The sequence below is a fragment of the Squalius cephalus genome (assembly GCF_949319135.1).
Source record: "Squalius cephalus genome assembly, chromosome: 2".
NCBI classification, from domain to species: Eukaryota; Metazoa; Chordata; class Actinopteri; order Cypriniformes; family Leuciscidae; genus Squalius; species Squalius cephalus.
This window is the reverse complement of record NC_137123.1, coordinates 61,128,518-61,147,899: the sequence shown is the minus strand read 5'-3', so window position 1 is coordinate 61,147,899 and position 19,382 is coordinate 61,128,518. Positions and strand designations below refer to the sequence as shown.

Here is a 19,382-nt window from a genome sequence, read left to right as displayed (position 1 = left end):
TTGGTGACACTGACACATTGAAAAATGTGCACACACACACACACACACACAGACGCATACACACACACACACGCATACACACACACACACACACACACACACACACACACACGCATACACACACGCATACACACACAGGAACATTTGTAAGGCTATAGTGTGTCAAATAAAATCATCCAAAATGCAGTACCACCACAAAAATAAATTGGTGACACTGACACATTGAAAATGTAAACACACACACACACACACACACACACACACACACACACACACACACACACACACACACACACACACACACACACACACAGGAACATTTGTAAGGCTATAATTTGTCAAATAAAATCATCCAAAATGCTAAACCACTGCAAATATAAAGTGGTGTGGTGACACTGGCACATCGACAATGTGTACTCACACACTCTCTCTCTCTTTATCTCTCAGACACACACACACACACACACACGCAATTGTGTGTGTCTAGAATCTAGAATTAGATTAAAAATAAATGATTGAAATAAATTATAAAATCTTAAGACTCCAACATTTCTCTTTGTAACATTTTGTTCAGGTTTGATTCTAATCATAATGTAACATTATTGAAAAACTGGGGGGGGGTTTGGTACAAAAAAATGCTAAACTTTGACAAAAATATTTTATTTTTGTTATAATTGTGATTTTATAATATTTAGATATGAATCCAACTGAATCCAACTTGTGAAAAGATATCTTTCAGGTAGTCTAATAGCAAATAGCATATACTGGAGCTCTATAGCCATCTAGTGGTTAAAATTATTATTTTTTATTTTAAAACCGCATTTTCCAAAAAATGGGCAAAAATGTTACATTAAACCATTTAAAATCATCCATGTTATCCCCATGAATGAAAGTTAGAAATCTGGGTCTTTTATAAAGTGAATTTTACATCAAATGCTGTTTTTTTGTAAAAAGGCTATTTAAATATTTATTTATTAATTTATTTATAGAAATTTAAAAAATATCATAAATTCTCCAAAAACTGCACAAATGTTGAGTAAAAACATTAACAAACAGAATAAAATTACATTTGTAAAAAAAAAAAACTATTATCTTGTTACAAAATTAAATGTTATTTTCTGGGGTCTCTAGAGACCCCAAAACCCAGAGTGTAGACATAAATAAAGACCATCAGAGGGTTAATAGCCTTCCAGAAAATCCATCATTACTTTAATGTAAGGTTAATTTCATTCAATGTAAAACTGCTGTAACAAATTATGCATATTATTAAACAAATGATACGGACACATGGTCGTGGGTCTGTCCAGAAATCCACAGGACACATTAACATCCAGACACCTTTCAACATGCATGATTGGGAACTATTTGGACTAATCTTGCATATTATGTTGATTAATAACATGCACACATTCATACAGGATGATTTTCATTAAAAAAAGCAATGAGATGTTTTGCATTACAGTAAGAGAATCAGAGTGAAAATCTTTATAATGCTCCTGTTTTCTTCTTTGATTTTGAGATATGCCACGGACGGTTCTTCACGAGATTACAGATTCACGCTGATGTGAAAAATCGACCATTGAATTTGAGTGAATCTGCGCATTACAGCGTCTCTTGGCATTACGGATATTTGAGAGCGTTACTCGTCCATCACATTACAGGATCAAGTTTCCCCTGAAGCAGCGTTTAGATTTCCAGCTTGCGTTTTCATCTCCTTCAAAATGCCATGTAAATGCTTTCTCTCCAGCGAGTCACTGACGTTGGACTGACCTATACGTTACAGCGAGGCATGCCAATAAAGCCCTCCAAGTTTTCATTTCTTCAGCCATTACCGTTTCCGTGCACCGTCACTTGTTCGCCGTGAGCTTTCCCACAATGCACCTCTAATTGTCAATCAAGTCTTAAATCCGTCATTTGTGCGCTGTTTTGTCCGTGAATGAAACACGGTCTCCATCATGCACTGCTTCCAGGGGCATTTATGAGGGGTAGTAGAACCTAATGAAAAGATCAAATACTTTTTTTCTCGCCGCTCGCACCGATCAATGCCATCTTCCAGTTTGCTCTAATAGGTTCCATGTGAGCGCAAATTAATAACACTGAGGTTTAATGGTACGACTGGCGAATCATCTATCTTCAGCATCGATTTGTGCCCTGGTCCACTCTAGAGTAATTCACTCGACGGTGATGATGTACCACAGCTTCTCATCCTCGTGCTATCACCTGAGTAAAGTCACCCTTCGTTCTGTGATAATGAAAACTAGAGCCCTTTTTTATGAAGCGAAAAGGAAGTCGAGGATGATAATGAATAATGTAGGCAAGTAAATTTTGGTCACGTCGTTTTTTTCCAAGTGCATTAAATGAACGTTGCAATGTGATATCCGTTCTCACTCAACTGGCTCCATAATTAACAATTCAGCAAGAGCTTCTATATATGGCGCTCATTAATAAATTATCATACACTGTGGAAAGGAATACTTCAGGCTAGGTTTGATTTTATTTCTTCACTGCGGTATATGTAATATTATCACATTGATATGAAGGTACAGCGAGCCGTTATGACTGTACGGCAGGGATCGGTAGCATCTGGCCTTCTAAAACGAGGAGTCAAAGTGACTTTTTTAGTCCATTGTAAATTCTTTTTGCATTTGGTTGATTATTACACAGCTTCTGGGTTAATGAAACATACAACCAATACTCTAATATTTTATTATGATAGTATATTTTACATACTCTATTTATATGTTTTTAAACTGTTTATTAACACACACCAAATAAGCTTAAAATCAAGCTGTATTTTTAAATTTATTTTGTATTTTTTATATTTTAAAATTGTGCAACATTTTGTTTTTTATACATTTTTAACCTGTTTGCTTTAACACATTTGGTAACAGCTTTATTTTACAGTGTCCTTTTTACATGTTACATTTACTTACCATAGTAATAACAGTAAATTATGCATAATTACATGCAACTAACCCTCAACCAAACCCTAATCCTACCCTAACCATATAGTAAGTACATGTAGTTAATTATTATTACTCAGTGCTTAAATATATAATTACACTGTAATAATGACACCTTAAAATAAAGTGTAACCACACATTGCTTCAAAAATAACATGTAAAAAAAAAACAGTTTCATTTTATATTTATATAAATACATTAAAATATAAATTAATACATTAAATATAAATATATAAATAAATAAATATAAATATATATATATAGAATTTAGTTAAAAATGTATTATTTAATTAATAGTCTGATTTATATATTCATGAAATTATTTAATATTAAAACATTACATTTAAATAATATAAAATGAAAGGCTTCATGTGCAAGTGATAAAGGCAATAATTTGTTTTATTTTATTTTATTATTATTATTATTATTATTATTCTTATTAATAATAATAATAATATTTTAGACATGACTGAAAGTGGCCATTTCTGAGTGATTTGTTTACTCTGTGATTCGTCTTTCCATGTCCACCAGTCTGAGCCATGCAGATGTGTGTGATAGATGGACAGTACTGCTTTTACAACGCAATCGTCTCCTCTCACGAGCCATTTTGCTAAGCTCACGACCTCTGTAAGGACAATTCATGTCAAGGTTGAACATATTTTGCAGCATTTTCTGCACCTACCAGATTACATTCATCAGGAATCAGATGTATTGCTGTGCTATCATCCATAAAGTAATGCGCTACACCTCAAATATGATGTCCGAGTAAACAACATTCGGACCTGCGCCTGGCTTATCTGTCTCACTGCAGGCTTAACAGTCGGATCCTGTTATCATAGAAGTACATTCGGTATCTCTCTGATCACGCTAATGGTCTTTTAGCATAATTGCTCTGTGCTGCAAAAATAAATAAATGCACAAAAACTGTATCCAGGGATCGGTCGCTTTGTGAAGTGAATTGCTTTTTAGTTGCTTTTGGAAAAATTAGCGCTGTAATGCAAAACTGCCCTGAATGAATCTTCAGAGGTCTTCGCTTATTATTTGTTTGTCCTGTTTTCACCTCAGTTTTACTGTGAAAATCTTTTCAAATTTCAAAACCTTTTTTTCCTAGCTACATTTAATTAGTACATTTCCGTGATTTATCTGCTTAAATAGTTTGACTGCATTGAGATTGCATTATATCTACAAAAGGCATCCGAAGCCAGAAAAAGCTTGTTTGCAATTTTCTGAAGCCAGCATAACCTTCAAATGTGACATTTTAATGTCTTAATGAAACGTTCAGTCTTATTTTTTCCACTGTTGTAACTTTTTTGTGTGTCATTTTTATTGTGTTGTGTGATGGATGATTGAGCTGTCATCATTTAAGATGAAATCAGTTTGCTTTTTTAATATCAGGCCTTTATACATTTTCTTTTCTTTTTTTTCCACTGAGTGGATTTAATAAGACAATATTGAACTTGACCCTTAACAACAAGTGCAGCGATGGTTGTCATAATACCATGGCACTTGCTCAGTACTTCAAAGAATGTCATTTACTATGTTATTACCATGATATTACAGTACCAGTACAGTATTTCGGATACTTTTTTTGACATGCACCATGATAGTACCATGGTATATTCTTCTTCAAGTACCATAGAGTGTCATATATTATGGTACATGAATTTCAGTACCATGTTATAGTTCAAAGTGTAGATTTACCATCTGGTGCTATCACTCAGAGTGCTACTTTTTCCTAGGAACCCAGTTAAACATGGTATAACCACAGTAAAATGTCCAAAAACGCACTTTTGTTATGCAGTACCTTATCTTTAAAAAAGCATGATAGTACTTTTTGGCAGGTATACCATGTATGCCAATTTATTCCAATTTGTATACTTGGAGCCATGGTGCTATGACACAAAAAAATACAAAAAACATAGTTTTACCATAGTTTCATGCCAACAAATAAATAAAGTGCCACTTTTTGTTAGCTCTCGGCATGCAACTATGAGGAAAAAACACGTCGCCTGACAGAAACACACACAAAATACACAATTTCAAACAACCAGCTGAGACAAATCAAGAGTTTAATTACTGCACACAAGCAGTTTCTTTGGCATCTTCCCATTTTCCAGGGTGATTCTGAGGGAATTGGACACATTACTGCCCTGCCAGTGTTACTTATTCTAACAAACTGTCTTTCACAGCGAGAAACACATAATGACTCTCCGTTTGTTTAGCTGCGAGGGACATTATAGAGAAACGATATGTCTCAAGACTTCAAAATATGAGCGCAAGGGAAAAACCTCAAGGGTAAAATCAATTCTCTGACACTAATTGAATCAATACGTTACATGTTTTTATGCCCGTGTGACAGTCGGATATACAACTCGCTGAACTTTAACGGGAAGTTTAATGTGGATTGAGCCGAGCCGCTTTCTGAGGTCCTGTTGAGCCTCATGTTTAGCGTGAGTCCATCTGTTGGACACTTCATCTGGTTTAATGGCATGCTTGTGCATATTAATAAGATTAGTTTGAGGATAATACATGTTAATTGTCATCTGTTGAGCTCAGACTTTGAGAATATAGCTTTTTAATTTGCATAATCTGCTTGATTGCATAACAGACATTATTTACAGTCAACTTGACATCAAAATGACTTTCCTAGATCAATTACTGTGGACAATTAATGCATGTTATACCAAATAAAAAAGTTTATTTTTTTTTTTTAAATTTATTGCATATTTTTAGACTTTTCCAACTGACTAAATATGGTCAGTAAGATTCAACATATTGAATTTTTGTATTTTCCTCTGGATCTAGATGGGCGAGAGGGGTCATGGCATCACTGCATGTGTGTTGCAGGTCTCAGATCTGATATGTGAATGTGTTTTTTCTCCCGTGTTGTGACAGATGCCATGCTGCTGGTGGCTGACAGACTGGCGGGGCCCTTTAACATCGAGGCCGTCATAGAGCCGATAGATTTGAAGATCTCTGAGGCCATCATGGCCATGCAGGACAACAGCATACAAGTTTCAAACAAGGTATGCCTACACACACACACACACACACACACACACACACACACACACACATACATATAGGCAGGCATTAATGCCCCTGCACGCTCACACAAATATCAAGGGCCAAAGCTCCTCAAGCTGCAGCAATTCCATGTGTCTAAAGGATTTTTTGAGTGAACTTATATAGAAATATATAGTTCACACCTTAAGAAATATGTTTTTCACTACTCCCATAGTGTACGGTTGCAAAAAAAAAAAAAAAAAAGGAAAAAATAAATAAAATATATATATATATATTGTTTGTATTGAACATTGATTTTGTGTGAAAATAAATCATAAAAGTGTTTTTTTAATAATGTCTGAGGTAATACTTGTTCAAAACAATCACTTTTTATTTTGATGAATAAAATAATATATTTTTGTTCAATAAATACAGTCATTAAAATATGTTAATATAAAAACTTAATATAAAACAGAATTATTTAAAAAAGTAAACGATTCTGAAAGCACTGCATGAGATCCCATAATCATTTAATATATATTTACAGTTGTAACAATAAATTATATTTTATTATATGATTTGATAAATATCATATTTTTAAATATGACGGTTTCATTATAAATATGGTGATTATCTCTAAGGTTCACACCCAACTTAATACATGATATTTCCCGATTCTAAATAATTTGATCAATTCTCATTTGCTACTTAAATCTATAACAAAAAAAAAAAAAAAAAAAAAAAAAGATCACAGAGCACTTTGCTCTGCTGCCTGCGATCACGTCAAGGATCAGACAAATTTCCACGTGCATCTTGAAAAGCGGATGTTTTGGAAAGTGCTGCGCAAGTTTTTGTGCCATCTAGTGGTTTAGAGATAAATAAAATCAAAGATGCCTTTTACCTCAGTGTGCCTTTAGCCCCATACCATATATACTGTATATGCTCGTATATTTAAGTTCAATAATTTCTCTTAAATGGCAATGCAAATTACCTATTAATTGTCATTTAAGTGAAATTACTTAACTTAAATATACAAGCTTTATAAAAATGATCATTCTAGAAGAAAATTTATGATGACACTTAGAGGCTTTTGCATCTGAACTCTTCATATATATATATATATATATATATATATATATATATATATATATATATATAGTGTGTGTGTGTGTGTGTGTGTGTGTGTGTGTGTGTGTGTGTGTGTGTGTTACAGATGTTCGAAATTTCACGTATGAATTTTTCCCATAGTATGAAAAACATTTTTACAGATATTTGGTCACAATTTTGATTAATATGCATGTTGCCCACATTGTAAACTCACAGCTCAGGTACAAAAGCTTTCAAGAGGAGCTTTCATTTTCAGGGAAATTAGCCATGTATCCCTGATGGACTTCCACGCAGAGGGCAGTACGCAAAATAAAATGTGGCCTGATCCACAAATACCAGTGTGAAAGAAGGAAAGAAATAAGCACAGCCTGTCTTTTGAGTGCTGTGGTCTGCTGTTATATTTAAAGGTTCTGGAAAGCAGGAGGACCTGATTGAAAATGCACAGCAGCCATGAACATCAGTGTGTACATGTCAGCCAGAGACTTTGAATGATAATCATAGTGACAGATCGTCCGACATCAGAGCGCAGACAACGTTCTGCCATAAGAGCCAGCCGTGGCATTAAAATGTTCCATCACTGTCAGCTCACCCACAATTCATTGCATCTACGAGACGTTAGCATGCATGTGAATGCAAAGCATATGTTATTTCTCTCATGCCACGCATTTTTTTAAGTGTTTGCCTTTGATTCGATCAATGGAATCCAATTTAAATTCTTTGGAATTGTAATTTTTTTTTTTTTTTTTTATCGGCAAGTGTTAATATGCATGGCAATTTAGGCACTTAGATATAGGAAACTTTGCGAATGGGATTTTGTAGAGTTATTATCAATTTGACTGCACTGACTATCATATGAGAACAAAACTTGAGCTGAATTGAGCTGAATAAAGACACTATTGTCTTCTGAAGAGCTAAACTGAATCAACACTGATCAAGAACTAAACTGAATCAACATTAAACTAAATTGAGCTTCATACATAATGACACTATTGTCTTCTGTTGCTGCTTTAAAGCTGATATTGGATTTGTTTCGTAATTGATTAATTTTGCAACATTAACACACTGTGAAGCTGCTTTGAAACTATCTTTAAAGTATAAAGGGCTATATGAGTACATGGGAAATTGACTTGTGATGGCAACAGTGATATGATGAATCCAAATTCATTTTGAATAAATATTGTGATTTATTGATAATATGAATAGGAAGAACTAACAGTTAATGCTGATGTCCACTGTAGCGCCTCTTGTGGCAACATTGAGAATGTGACATGTACTTTATGTAATTCATTGCATTATGAATTGTGGTTGTGTGCATTTTAAAATGCAACCATGCATACAAATTGGTAGGTATTCATATACTTGTATAGAGTTTGTTTGATGCTTTAGGCATCCAGTTATATCAGGATATGGTGTTTACAAAACGTGGCTCAAAATGTGCACACTGAGCAAATTATCTTAAAACTTTTATGCAGATGCTTTTATCCGAAGCGACCTACCCTGCATTCGACATTAACACTTTCATTCATGCATTCCCTGGGAAATGAACCCATGCAATAAACAATTCAATGCAAAATATGTCATCTCCTTCAAGAACGCTCCACGACACCATACACACTCTTCACATTCAGCTGTTTTTATACCCTAACCACACGGGTTGATGCCTTCCCACTTGGTAATTATAGGTATTTCAAGGATGCGGTCATCCCAAACCAGCTGGAATGGGCCGATCTGCCCGCGGGATCTCGGATGTGTTCAACAGTCGCTTCAGACCGTACAGCCCCGAAGAGAGACCCACCACGGCAGCCGGCACCAGCCTGGACAGACTGGTGAGTGGGTGGCAGGAGGGCAGAGCGGGGCAGTGTGGGCAGGCGTGGGTGGGCAGCGGTGACCTCTGGAAGTCAGACCCAGGAAAATGTCGTGGGAAAAGCTTTGGTGGCGATGCAAAAATGTGAAACATGTAATTTATTGGTCACACTTTAATTTGGGGAACACATACCACTATTAACTGTGATTTTTGTCTCAAACTCCTAATTATTGCTTATTAATAGTTAGTAAGGTAGTTGTTAAGTTTATGTGTTGGGTAGGATTAAGAACAAGGTCATGCAGGATTAGGCATTAGCATGTGCTTTATAAGTAATACTAAACAGCCAATATTCTAGTAATATGCATGCTAATAAGCAACTAGTTAATAGTAAGAATTGGACCCTAAAGTAAAGTGTTACCAGTTTCTTAAAGGTGAAGTATGTAGTTTCTGCGACATAGTGGCAACTAATTTGATTGTCTAATTTCAATCAAATGAATACTTTTAGCTGTGTTGATATGTGTCATGAGTAAGCAACTGAGCAGACAAACACTATCGCTTATAGTACATCCGTCCAACACTTCAGTGCCACAACTGTTTGAGGCTCAATAAACATTATAAACTGGTACATGTCTTTCTGAACGGGTGCATGATGATGCTGTGTGGTATTGAAGCATCCACTGTAGCGTTTCATCGCAATGCCCTGTTCACTTTGACGTGTTTATGACCTTTTTAAACTTTGAAGGTCTAAATTCAGCAAATTTTGGCTTGTACTTCTGTAACCAAAGCTGAATGTCTTTTCATATTGTAACACATTGTTCCCACAGCAGCTAAACACCCCCTGGCTCCGCCTACTACAGTAGCCACGCCCCAAACTCTCACGATAGGTTGAGCCGGAAAGTGATTGACAGATCTGAGCGGCCCGCTCTCAGTGTTTTAGATGGTCCTCAATGTTCACACTTTTGGTGGAGATAAACCCATGAATGGCATAGTAATAGTCAATAAACTTGGTTTAGAGAATGTATTTTACAATAGCAAATACTACACACTTCACCTTTAAGGGTTAAATCACATAGAAAGTTAGGTTTAGTAAAGTTGGATAAAGTTTTTCTTTGTTGTTGTTATTATTAACCAAGTTTTTAGGCTTTGGATGAAGTGTCTAAGTGTGCTTGAGTTACTCTACTGGAATGAAGTCTTCTGACTCAATACTTAACACGAATAGATAAAAATATGAATTGGACTTAAAAGTAGAACAAGATTGCATTTGTGCATAATCTTATTTTACCCCCCGGCTTACTGTGAGAATTCATTTAAAATGACTTTCTATCCAATATGGGCAAGTATTTTTTTCTCCAGTCTGTTGTGCATTGGATGAGTTTAAAGTTAACCCTCAAATATATAATGGAGAGACGTGACGGTTAAATAAATGTTGAGTTAGAGAGAAGCGTTTGCGTTTGCTTTGTTTGTTTTTTTCCAGAGACCGAGGGAATGGGATGGAATATCCCAGCAATGCCATTCATCAAATGTAATCATGCATATTGCTTTTCTGTCTAATGCATATTTATCATGTGTTTTCCCGTGGTATTCTTTCTCTCTTTCTCATCTCCACTTTCAATGAAATACCTTTTTTCCTCTGTTTTTTTTGCTTCCGCATCCCAGAGGATTGTCTGGAAGACGATGCAACACAGCGTAAGCCGTCCAACCCTCCACTTTACCTCCGTCATTTGTCTTGTGGCTTCCAGCCTTCTCTCCATCTTTCCCCCTCTCCTTCATCTGCTGGTGTACTTTCTGAGTAGTAATGCACTGTATATCCGTGCTGGCAAACTTTAAGTTGTAGACATGGACTATAATGGATCACCCTCTCATTAAAGGGTAGTCACTCCTTTTTATGCAAATAATGCACAGGGACACAAAAAGCATCATAAAAATAGTATGAGGGTGAGTAGATGATGACAGAATTTGTATTTTTGGTAAACAATTCCTGTAAATATAACTGTTGATTTTATTTTGTTACTTTCAATACGGTCAGAGGAAGTACTATAGGTCAAAAGTTATGGGGTCAGTAACTTTTTTTTTTTTTTTCTTATTGTCTTTTTTGGAAAGAAATTACTACTTTTATTCATTGAGAATGCATTGAATTAATCAAACGTGATCAAAAGTGCAGTAAAGTGTTACAAAAGATGTGTTTCAAATAAATGCTGTTCTTTTGAACTTTCTATTCATCAACGAATCCTGAAAAAAAGGTATCCTGGTTTCAACAAAGATATAAAGCAGCAGCACAACTGTTTTCTACATTGATAATAATCAGAAATGTTTCTCGAGCAGCAAATCAGCATATTAGAGTGATTTCTGAAGGATCATGTGACACTGAAGACTGGAGTAATGATGCTGAAAATTCAGCTTTGAATCACAGGAATAAATTACATTTAAAAATATATTCACATAGAAAACAGTAGTTTTAAATTGTAATAAAATAAAATAATCGTAATATTATTGTCTTTACTGTACTGGTGAACATAGGAGTTAAAAAAATATATAAAAATTAATTATATATCTTATCGACCCTAAACATTTGAGCAGTGTGTGTGTGTGTGTGTGTGTGTGTGTGTGTGTGTGTGTGTGTGTGGTATAAATAAGTAGCGCTTAAGCTCAGGTTGCTCCAGAGGGATTGTTCCTGTAGTAAATATCAGTTGCTTGCTTGGAAAAAAGGTTAGCTAAATGACAAATAGCCTCATATATCTATCCCACTCCCCCCGTCCACACACACACACACACACACACACACACACACACACACACACACACACACACACACACACACTCAAAAAAAATGGTACAGGTAGTTGAAATTATCCTTACAGAAGCGAAGTCTTGAAAAAGACTTTGCTTCTGACTCATTACAGAGGATTTGGAGCAGCTGCCACCGCAGATCATTCAAAACCCTACAGTTACTGAGACCAACAAAACACTCTGTACGTAATACATCGTACCCTTTAGGGTCTCTGTAGAATGTGTTATTTATTTTACATGACTTGGATTCAGGCTTCAGGCATTAGAGAACATTATTTAAGACCAGATAACTTTAAATGAACGCTCTAACGTTACTGGAAGAACGTTTGTTAATATATTGCCAGAATGTTAGCCAGAGTTCTGAGAGCGTTCCCTGTCAGCTGGACAGAAAGCCATGACAGACTCAACTTTTTTTGCATTTTGTACAGCTGACCATCACTTCAAATTACTCTAGAGTTTTTGAGAATTGTGTTTTGCATTCACTTCGATTTAGTTTAATTCAAAGTGCAACTGTAGTCATTCAACTGATTGTGACACCAGTGGTGAACACATGAACATTCTCATCTCTGTCCCGTTCTGATGTTTATGAAGAGCAATATTGCCCAAATGAAACCGATTCTTAATATTATCCGACTGTATATAGATGCATTAAGTTCTCAGCTATAAAAGCCAGAAGCCACAGGCCCGTTCCAGCTCTTTTCAGACTTGGCTAATAGACACAAACCCCAGAGATTTGCCAAGGTTTGATGGCTAACCATACAACATTTGCTAACTTATCGCCCATTTGCTTGTTTTTCGTGTTTTAATGAGCCAGTTTGTGATGGAAACATCGCAACAACTACAGAAATCAGCAGTACGGTTGACAAAAGAGTGCAAATGAGCGAGCGTTTGGTGGTCTGATATCAGCAGGTAAACACACGTCGGCCATCGGACTGAAATGTAAAGATGCATTGTCTGAGCCCTCGCCAAAACACAGTATTGCAGCTACATTGATTCTTCCTGTGCGCGTCTGGCAAACGTACTCGTGGGTCTCTCCTCTACACCCAATTTATTTTCATCACTGTGTACATGACTTGAGTCGTAAAAGAGCCACTGCTGCTAACCTTGGGGAACAGACGAATATTGGAGGCTGTTGCACAAGGTTTAAGCGAGAGCAGGGTGGACGTCCTTCATAAAATAATGATCTCCATCAACATAGTGAATGTTTTTTTTGTTTTGTTTTTTACATTTAAAGCAGAAATGTTCACAAGTCCCTAAAAGCCAAGTCCAAGTCAAGTCTCAAGTTCTATTTTTAGCAATAGTTCTGTGATAAGGCGATATAATAACTCAACAAACCGATCTGTGGAAACGAGTTGGACACAATTCATATGAAAGTGTCCGTCCAGTCCATATGCAAGCTAACTTGGTAAATTTGGGTATTATATGCATATGGTAGCAAATACTTGGTGAAAAACAAAAAAAACATGAAAAGGACATGGAAATGTGTACTTCTTGAAAATGGACAGCTAGCAAGCCACAGCCCCCCTTTGGATTAAATGATTGCTTTTGAAATTAAATGACACAAAGATTATCACAAGGTAAGACTTGGCTATATTGTTACTGTTTGTTGTTCATTTATATAACAGCACTTTCCAATAGGTGATGAATATTCAGATGATTCACGTGCTTAGGATATACAATAACGCTGGCTTGGTGTGTTTGCTGCTGCACATATTGATTGGGAATGAATGAATTAAGAATGAATAGTAAAATGAGTCTCTGTCTTCAATTCCAAGTCAAGTCGCATGGCTTTTTTTTTTTTTTTTTTTGAGACTTAAGTGCGACTTGAGTTTCCATCTCTGTTTAGAAGTTTTAGCAGTTGTGTTTTGTTTATGGTCATTGTTCATGATTGGTTACTAAAGCAACTGTTGTGATACATGTCAAGTGGACTCTGAAATTAAAAAAAAGTAAACAAAAAAAGAATGGAAGCTTGTCTCCAGCACACGGTATAGACAAATAAAAAAGGTAATTGCAACATTTTATCTCACAATTCTTATACCTGGTAACACTTTAATTTGCATGTTACTATATGTACTTACAAGAGTAATAACAGTAAACTAACTCTAAACCAAACCCTAAACCTAACCGTAACTCTATAGTACTGTAAGTACATGTACATTAATATTACTCCATACTTATTTAAGTACAAAATCAAGTGTAACCAAAAATCTTTATTCTTAGATGTTTTAGAACTATCTTTGTCGTTGTCATTATAGTTATCATCCTTGATATGAGTTGTGAAATGTAAAATTGCAATTGTGAATTATAAAGTCATTAAGAAATATCAAGTCAGAGATTTTATACCTCACAATTCTGAGAAAAAAGTCAGAATTGTAAGATGTAAACTCATAATTATAAAAAAATAAAAATAAAATAAAAAGTCAGAATTGTGAGATGAAAAGTCGGTCGCAGTTACCTTTATATTTTATTTATTTTTATTCTGTGGTGGAAACAAGCTTCCATAAAAAAAAGGCCAGATGTTGAAATCTTTTAAGCATAAAAATGAGGCCTAAATGAGCCACTCTCTTGATTTTTGGAGCTTTAAATGTCTTAAATGATTTGGATCAGAGACTTGCCGGAATCTTCCTGTCTGTGAATAGGGAAGCACTTTTGCAACTAAAAGCAGCAAGTCTCATAAGTAAGATTAAGGAAATGAATTTACATAGGTTTTATAGCTCATTGAAATTTTAATGGAAGCACTTAGCCTTGAGACTTATAGACGTCCTCTTGGGAGCAGAGCGAGAACAAGCCATTTAAAGTAACGAGGCTCTTCATGCTGTAAGACACTAAACAGAGTCCGGAAGTTGAGCTTGTGGTGTGTTAAAGTACTTGAAGATACATGTATAACTTCAGCTGTCATACTCTTTAAGCAGTGATAGATTTATGGGTTCACATAACAGATATCAGGGTTTCCATGCACAAATTTGCATGCAAATTGTGGGTAATTGCATCAAAAATTCTGGAATGGAAACATCAGGAAGTGAATAAAATATCCAAAATGTATATAAAAACTTAAGAAATGGATGTCATGCCTATGAATTTGGACATATTTGGACAAGGTTTTGAAAACTTGTTTCTGTTACAAAAATAAAATTAGAACCTGTTACTAAATCCTGAAATGACAGAAATCACACTTATCTAATCCCTCAATAGTTTATCCTAGACTGGAATGGATATGAAATGAAGAAAAGGAGACTTTTTGCCATCGGAAGTTTGCCATCGAAACATTTCTCATCAAATTCATCCAAGACTGAATTATCTGAGCATTGATACCCTTGATAATGTTGTAGCTCTAAACTTTTAGCTCTTTTGTTTCTCCTAAAAGAGGAAGTTTGGAAGAAATTCTTAAAATGAATAAACTCTGTTAATTCTCCTTAGCTATGAAAGAGCAACCTTTGATCCTCCAATACAACTTCTTCTTGGATGTGCATGTTCAGTTTAGAGAAATCACAAACGTGAAGTCCTGCTAGACTGTGTTTTCAATTGATAAAACATTTTCTGTGGCTAAATGGGTGCTAATCCACATTGTGGAAGATGTTTCGGAGGCGTTCGCTCGATGCGGGCCTACTTTATTATGTGTAGGCGTCTAACCGGACTGTTCCTCATCTAGCTTGAAGGCTTGTCTGACTAATTACGTGACTTCCAGATATCTCTGGCTTGTGTGTGCAGACACGGATTGACGTAGGTAAGAAGATAAGGTGAATATTTGGTCTTGGTTGCTGGTGATTTGTAGGGTGTAATGTGAGTCAATAGCGTTTTTGCTACAAATCATGCCTATCAGATGCATGAGCCGAAAACTGTCTTCTTGCATTATGAATCATCACCTGTGATTTAGTATGTTTTCCCAGCACTGATTGCTCCTAATTTGCATCCCGGCGTCTACAAAGATGACAGGGCATCCAAAGAGCGTTTTCGTAAACCTATGAATAAGGTCACAGAGTTCCAGCAGGGATAAACTCAATGTCGTTTAGCAACTGATATTTGTTTCTAAACCAAAGCTACGCCTTCATTAGATATTGTGAGCACCATTTCCATAATACTCTGCATCTCCAGTGCATGTAGGAGGCTTTTAACAGCAAACGTGGGTCCAGGCCAGAGAAGAAATGGAAATAAGTGAAGAGGTTTCGGAAACTCTAGCAGCATGTTACAAGATGAAGAAGTGAGCCGGGGTTAACGCCGAGTCATTCTCATGCTACACACTCGGCTTCATGTGAATCAGGTCTTGAGAATATATGCCTTCTGGGAGACTTGTAAGTGTAAAGGGGAATATGCAATCCTACCTCAGCCTTTTAATTATATGGCAGAAGGATTTTATGTTGAACTTGGCAAGAAGCGCTCTGACAAAAACAACTGGATCCGTGTTCTCTTTTAGGCTGCCAGTGGCACATTTTTGTCCGTTAATGCCAAGCGTAATTATCCTGCAAAATAAATGAAGACGTTTTATAACCTCAGTCAGCCAGAGCGCTTATGATTCTGTGCCCTTAATACATTCATAACGTCATACATAGAAAAATCCTACCTGACTTTGAAACACTCGGGCTGGTTTTTAGCACAGCACTAGTGATATTAGAGTAAAAAAAAACCCGAAAAATGCTAATATTTCAGCCGTGACGATTTTCTTTCAGGCTACACGCATTTTTCATTCTTTTTCATGTTGCTTTTACTTCATTTTCTTGATATGTGTATATGAGGTTTAACTTGGTTTCAGTTCAAGTATGATTATATAAACCAGAGTTTCTCATACTCATTCTCATCAAAGAAGCTGTTCCCATAGAAAATTCCATAAATTTCCACTCAATCAACTTTTATGTATATTTCAATGTTAGATGCGATTAATCGTGATTATTCGATTTGACAGCACGAATTTAAATATACATAAAAGTTGATTGTATGAGAGCTGAGTATGAGAAACTCTGGTTTATATCATTTAAAATGCATTATAATATTATATTATGCGGTTATATTGATTAAGCGGTTTGCAATTAATTGATTTGACAGCACTATTCAATATAATGTATATGTACTTTTACATTGTTGTTGCAATTTTTTTTTTTTTTTTGTATTTCATGCAATTAAGTACATTTGCATGAACTGCCTTGCTATTTTAGATGGCCCACAATTTGAAAGGCTCGTCTAACCATTTCAGATTGTTATTAGCTATCACATTTTTGAAAAGTGACATCCTACAATTTCTTTTTGTGGCTGTGTAACCTCCACTTCTCAATCTGTAATTTTATTGCTCTGTTGACGTTCACCCTCTCTCTTAACAATCAGTGTTGACATTTTATGGTCTCTAGGCCGCGGCATCCAGGGCTAAATCCGTGTAAAATACAAAGGATGTGGCTGGGAAGAAAAGAAGCACTTGTAAAAAAGCAAACCCAAAGTCTGTTAGTGGAGCGCTGGCTGATACAGCGTCCAACCGCCTCTGCCAGTAAAGGGTTTGAATAGCTTCAAAACACAAAGACATTCCATCAGATGGTTTAAGTTACAGTTTAATGGCGGCGTGCATTCAGATAGCTACTCTATATTTTATTCTCCCAGAGCCACAATTACCGTGCGGCTGAGTAGGGTGAATAAAACACCAGCGCAGTCAGCGGACTCTTTTTTTTTTTTTTTTTTTTTTCTCCTTCTCCGTGGCATGGCATGCTGCTGCGTCATGCTGTTTTTAGGATTCAGCAGATGTTTTTATGAGCAGAATAACCACAACGGGCATAAATGTGGGCAATTCCTAACCACCTCGGAGAAGACGTTTTCAAGGGAGGACCCAAGAAATGGGCTTTTCTAAACCAACATCCTTCCAGCTCAGTCATATAATTATAGATATTTTATTGTGCCTTATGCCGTATTTGAATAAACAACCACACTGGAAAAGAATTTTCACTCAGAAATTGCTAGTAGATTTCACAAAGAAATGGCAAGGAATGCATTGAATTACGCATGAAATTGTGAAAGATTGAAATAGAATTTTCTTGTAAAACATACGTCAATATTTTTGTATCTGCACTTTGATCTTTGAAACTTTGTAGACCTTTTAAATTCACAAACATCTATTACACACTAAAAGATAATATCTGAAGATGCACAATAGGGGCAATTTAAACACTCTTGATTGATTTCAGAACAAAGTATTTTTTACCCCATCCATGCACGCTTCATTAATTCAGGCCAAATTTTATTCAAATTAAGATGGTAAATTAATTTAATGTAATCAAACCCCTGATGTCACACTAACTGGCAGTGCATCTCAATAGCCTCTTCTCCGTGGTGTCTACCTTCCCCCTGAACTTGCGATTCCCCGCATGTCATGCCAGTGGAAAATCCATTCATGTCCTGGCAAAAGGGTGCCGACAGAATTCCTCCCTCTTTGTTGATCAAGCGACGTCCCGCTTCTCTGAACCACAGAGGAACCTCAAAAAGCCTCGTCTCCTTAATCTCCTCTTGACTTTCTCTTGTTGTTCAGTTGTTTGTCTGTTGGAGAGCGCCTCCCTCTCGCTCTCTGGGTCTTCTTGAAAGGCATGATGGGAGGTCAGTAAGGCAAAGCTCTCTGCACAATTAGAGATGTGTTTGATGCTTCTGCAAAAGAGCACAGTTCTGAAACAATCTGAGTTTTGTGCTGGTTATATCAATCTAACTAGTTTGTTAACCACTAATATTCTAAAAGGTACCATAGCATTACTATTGGACATGTTACTATATATTTTGGATGGATATGCCATGGTATTTATCAGAGTTACAAAATGAACATGCTTTTGTTATGCATATTTGTTTACTTTTGGACATGGTAATAATATGGTACTCATTTGAATATGGCAATAGTATCACAATCAATTACAAAATATTTCATACAAATGGCCATATGTTTTTTGTACATGATTATGGCAATCGCTCATGGTACTTATCATAGTCAATATGTTGTCTGGTGGACTTGGGTTAATTAATTAAACTTAGCATGTATTACCATGTTTGGATTTTATTATGTATATGTGCCACGGTACCTCCATTGTAGGCTATATGAACATGGCAGTCATTCGGTAGTTATTTATGACCATCAATATTTTGTCTGTGGAAATTGTTCCATGACAATTCATCAACCATTAAGTAATCCATAAAACAAGAAGACAAGCATCATAAATGTTCAATATGATCAGAAGCCATTTTCATTAAGTCCTGGAAAAGACGCAATAAAAACACACTTGAATTAAAATTTCACAATCGCTGTAGATCTGCGCTTGGAGCAGCTAAATTGGCAATAAAATGCAAACAGAGAGGAGTGGTGATTAGATCGCACCTTCAGGTGTCGTTACGAGCCTCCGGTGGAGTGTTAGATCCACACTGGATTAGCAAAAACAGCCCATAAAAGCCATAAAAGACTCTCACACTTGACACGTAGAGTCCTGCTGGCTGAAGATAATTTATGGCTGTTTTCCACCGTCAGAGCTGCGTTTGCAACAACCTCTGCTGTTCAGGAGTAAACGTGTTTATGTCTAGCAAGTACACTGGAATTCATAAAGCTCACAATTTTCATAAAGCTCACAACTTGGAATGTATTACAGGATGATGTTTGACGCAAAAGAACATGGAAGAGAAGTAAATTCACAAGTGGATAATTACAGTGAAAACACATTATATACACATCATTCCAGAGTGATTTAACATTGTTTGGTTAACCTAAAACT

The 19,382-nt window shown here is 36.0% G+C and overlaps 1 protein-coding gene across 2 annotated transcripts in view; it reads left to right on the top strand.

The window, feature by feature from the left end:
- The window catches only part of gpc6a (glypican 6a), a 189,093-nt gene that overhangs the window by 144,605 nt on the left and 25,106 nt on the right, over positions 1-19,382 (top strand). Inside the window, exons 5-7 of one of the 2 annotated variants that reach the window (XM_079864063.1) lie at positions 5,859-5,989; positions 8,759-8,902; positions 10,537-10,566. In XM_079864063.1, coding sequence (XP_079720189.1) covers positions 5,859-5,989; positions 8,759-8,902; positions 10,537-10,566 — 305 coding nt within the window. The remainder of the gene's footprint in view (positions 1-5,858; positions 5,990-8,758; positions 8,903-10,536; positions 10,567-19,382) is intronic. The other variant, XM_079864064.1, reaches the window with a different exon arrangement.